Below are 4,264 nucleotides of genomic sequence, written 5' to 3' on the forward strand. Positions count from 1 at the left end.
TTCTTCCTAAAACGTTTCTCTCCGTGTCATGTAGCAGTGATTCCACATAGAACCTAAAACGTGTTTCTCGCAGCCAAACATCACCCGAGCCAAACATCACCATAAATAAGACGATCCATGTACCGCTGCCATGTGCCAATAATATGACATGCATGTCTATGGGAAAAAAATTGAACAACATTTCGTCGTCGACAAAGCGTACGAGCGAGCCACAGAAAGCACATATTTCACGTTCCATACAGCAGATCATCTCGACCACTGCTTTGAAACAAGCGACCAAATAAATTAAGCTGAAACGACGACGCCATAGACACGAGATAGTAGTAGTAGTACGCATGGGCTGCACCGCTGCATGCGGTCGGCGCAGCAACATTTCATTTTACATTATTTAGAAGCTATGGACACTGACGGTCCATGCAGACATCACACGCTTGTCAACCAGCAGCAGCAGTCTAGCTCGATCGATCTACTACTTGTTGCCTCCTCCCTGGTTGAGGCCCTGGAAGTAGCCCTGCGGGTTGGACTCGAAGCCGGAGCGGGAGATGTACGCGCCGTCGCCGCCGGGCGCCTTCATCATGCCGTCGCCGCCTGATCCACCGCCGGCCGACTTCCCACCACCACCTCCTCCGCCGGAGTAAGAGCCGCCTCCCTTTCCTCCGCCACCGCTGCCGCCGCTCTTGCTACCACCGCCACCTCCGCCTCCACCCTTGCCGCCGCCTCCCTTTCCTCCGCCACCGCTGCCGCCGCTCTTGCTACCACCGCCACCTCCGCCTCCACCCTTGCCGCCGTCTCCGCCTCCGCCTCCGCCCTTGCCACCACCTCCGCCGCCGCCTCCCTTGCCGCCCATCTTCTCTCTCTGGCTCGATCTGCTAGTGTAGCTAGCCTGCTGATCGATCAGTCTTCTTGGTAGAAGATATTCTTCGTGTGGTATCTCCCGTAGATCGAGTTGAGGCCTTTTTATAGCGGAGGATGGCGTTCGAGTGTTCAATGCAGCTAAGCTAGCAGCCTAGCTAGCACACGAAGCTGGAACGGTCGAGTGGCATGCAATGCAATGCATGGCGACCTCTCGTATCGGGTCTGCATGCATTCCCCTGTGTGTCTGTGTCCCCTCGTTTTCTCAAGATGATAAGAGAGTAACGGCGGCTAAATTCATTCATTATTCATTCCCAAGAGTTTTAACTCGACTAGTAGCAATATAATCTGTGACCGTGAGTGCGTGTGTCTATCCGTGCAATTTTAACTCCGACTTTGACTGATCTGTTCATTTGTAGTAGTATTTTATTTTTAAAATACTGTATCCAAAGTTTTGTTCCTTTTTTTTTTAATATAAGTAATGGGCCTTGCACGATGGTTTTCAGCCCAGCACGCACCTGCTAGCTTGGCGGCCCGTTTTTCTATTCACAGCCCAGTTAATCTCTTCCCCACCGACGGCCCAACTCGAGCTTCGTTCGTCGGTGCACCGAACCTCTGTTTGGCAAGCGCACGAGCTTCTTGCATCGTGCATCACATGATTTTGTTCTCTTTGTTGGCAACCACCACAATCACAGGGGCGCTTGCTTGTGCTTGTATAGTACAGGAGTTCCTCTTTTTGTGTGTGTAAAGTATAGTACAGGAGTTCCGTTCATACAAAAAAAAAACGTCGTTGCTTTGAGCAACAACGACAGCTAATTCATCGATCGATTGTGAAATTTTACATGTCGCCGTGTGAGAAAAAAAAAAGAAAAAAGAAAGTAGGAAAACATGGTGAGAATTGGATCACTGTTTGTATCATGTTTCTGTAGTCACATGTCATCTACCTCAATCGCATATTGGAGTGGAGATTGTACATTGGTCATCGGAGGAGTGAGAGGGAGAGCCGGGCGGCGGCCAGCCGGCGGTGGCGAGGCAATCAATGTCAGTTACCGTCACCGGAGCAGCTGGATGGCCTTGAGGAGGACGGGCCTGAACCGTCGGACGCCGAGCCTGACATCCTGTTTCCCGAGGTAGACGTCCTTGACGAGCGACCAGCTCTGCTCGTGGATGGGCATGGGGTCCAGCAGCACGGGGTGCGCCCTCGGGTACACCTCCGACAGCGTGCTCTCCTCCGCCGTGATGTTGTACTGGAGGTACCGCATGTTCATGTCTCGCGGCGGCACCCCGTACTCGTTCATGGCCAGGCCCTCCATCCGCCCCAGCGGCACCACCTGCACCACCACCGCGTTCATCGGCAGGAACACCAGGTTGGTCAGCCCGGACCCGTGCACCGCCACCATCGCGTCGAACGAGTTCACCAGCTTCGACGCGTCCGCCATGCGCGAGTGCCCTTCGTCCCCGACCCCGCCGGCGGCCTTGTTCTTGGCCGACGCCGACATCAGGTCCGACGCCGTCACGTCGAACCCGACCTCCTCCGCCAGCGCCACGATCTCCGGGAGGTTGACGAACCGCCGCCGCGACCGGCGGGTGACGACGAGCAGCCGGGGCCTCCTCCGCGCGGCCCCGGCCGCCTCCTCCTCCTCCAGCCGGATGGCGTGCTCTCGCGGCAGCGCGTACCGCCACATGAGGAAGCGCTTGAAGTCGACCATGGACAGGTTCCGCGGCGCGCGGCGCGGGTCAATGCTCAGGTCCTTGTGGCTATGCAGCCCCAGCGTGGCTCTGCGGAAGCACCGCACCTCCTCCCCGTCGCCGCCCCCGTCGCCGCCGCCCAGGTCCACGGCCTCGTAGTTGGTGAGCCCGTCCACGATCTCCCGGTACTTGTGGAACCACCACGCCTGCTTCTGCGCCACCAACAGCTGCACCTCGCCGCCCAGGTGGCGCGCCGTCACGAACAGCGGGATGATGTTGTCGTTGAAGTCGTGGTAGTAGTTGCCGCAGTAGCCGCCGTTGGAGTACACCACGGCCGGGACGTCGTGACGCACCGTGCAGGGCGGCGCGTCGCCGGGGGCCACCACGCGCACCGTCAGCGTCGCGATGCTCCGCATCACGCGGGCCTCGCCCTTGCGCGTGTACGGCTGGATCGTCCAGCTCGTCGCGTTCATCCCGGGCGCCAGACCCGTCACGTTCGCCGCCAGCAGACCATCGGCACCGGCGGGGGCGACCACGAACACCTCCGACGTGCTGCCGCGGATGCGGATGGCGCCCTCCAGCTCGCACACGTCCGACCTCGGGTCCGCGAAGTCGCACCGCACCCGGGGCTCCGGGATGGTCTCCTCCTCCACCAGCCTGAAGCCTCTCCTGCCGTCTAGCAGCAGCGACGGGAACCCAGGCTTGCCTGGAAAACACCAAAATCGCCATGGAATCAGTGAATGCGACGAATGCTTACTTTGCTGGGATTGAGAAAACGCAATGCGTGATATGATCGATCAAATGAAATGGCCCAAATAAACAGCGATACCTTTGGTGACCATGACCATGTAGCGATCGATGGCGGGGGAGTAGATGACGAGGAACTGGATGGCGCCGATGAGGAGGAGAAGCGGGAGGTTGCAGAAGGCAGCGGCCCTGCCCTTCTTGCTCCCGCTCCTCGGCAGCGGCGCCGGCGGCTTCATCTCAGAATCTTCTTCTTCTTCTTCAGCTGCTGCTGCTGCTCCACCACCACCACCGGCAGCTTTACAACCATAAAAACCGCAGAGCCGCTACGCTGTGCTTGACCCTGACGACGCCGGCGGCACTCATGAACGACGGAGCGCTTTTGAAGCAGGGGGAAGGCCGGCCAGCCGGAGAAGTACGGAGCGATTAATTATGAGTAGACGAGCAGGGCGGAATTAAACAAATGCATTGTTAATCGCCGGGAACAGCGAGGCAGGGCGGTAGTGGCCGTGGAGAAGACTCCACGATTTGAAAGGCAGGCAGGCAGGCAGGAAGAGTTTTATAAAGAAAAATTATTCGAAACAAATCCGCTCGCTCTCTCTCGTCGGTTGAAAGAAACCAACCAGACCAGCTGGGATGCGCGAGTTCATGGAAACCACGTTTCGTCGCCGCTTTCCCTTCCCTTTTCTTTTCTTTGGTTTCATTCTTTTAAACTTTTTCTTTCTGCCTTGATTGATGATCAGGATGATCACGGGAACGAGCTGATACTGACTGAAGTCGCATCGTCTTTTCCGGCTCCTCGTCGTCGCCTTCCTTGTCTCCGGAATCGACCTCGCGAGAAGCCGCTGGAACGAGCCGGCGAACCTGTCGAGGATCTCCATCTCATCGCCACCGTGAATCCGTGATTGCGTTGCATTCGAATGCGGCCGGCAAATCTGCCACATTTGCAGGTAGGATCGTGAGGTCAAACGCGCGCCAT

At 57.4% G+C, this 4,264-nt stretch overlaps 1 protein-coding gene across 1 annotated transcript; it reads right to left on the reverse strand.

The window, feature by feature from the left end:
• Positions 1-1,615: 1,615 nt before the first annotated feature.
• LOC136522573 (beta-1,2-xylosyltransferase XYXT1-like) lies at positions 1,616-3,871 on the reverse strand. Its single transcript, XM_066516380.1, has 3 exons — positions 3,602-3,871; positions 3,371-3,541; positions 1,616-3,247 (listed from the first exon to the last, which is right to left on the reverse strand). Exons 2-3 carry the CDS (start codon positions 3,522-3,524, stop codon positions 1,905-1,907), a joined length of 1,497 nt encoding a protein of 498 aa, XP_066372477.1. The 5' UTR covers positions 3,525-3,541; positions 3,602-3,871; the 3' UTR covers positions 1,616-1,904.
• Positions 3,872-4,264: the final 393 nt, after the last annotated feature.

The sequence above is a fragment of the Miscanthus floridulus genome, chromosome 18 (genome assembly GCF_019320115.1).
Source record: "Miscanthus floridulus cultivar M001 chromosome 18, ASM1932011v1, whole genome shotgun sequence".
Lineage (NCBI taxonomy): Eukaryota > Viridiplantae > Streptophyta > Magnoliopsida > Poales > Poaceae > Miscanthus > Miscanthus floridulus.

Bases quoted from the DNA above. Each gene is read 5' to 3' on its own strand.
- LOC136522573 (XM_066516380.1), bottom strand. From the start codon at position 3,524: ATGAAGCCGCCGGCGCCGCTGCCGAGGAGCGGGAGCAAGAAGGGCAGG. The intron at 3,248-3,370 runs GTATCGCTGTTT...GGTGTTTTCCAG, and splicing joins CATGGTCATGGTCACCAAAG to GCAAGCCTGGGTTCCCGTCG.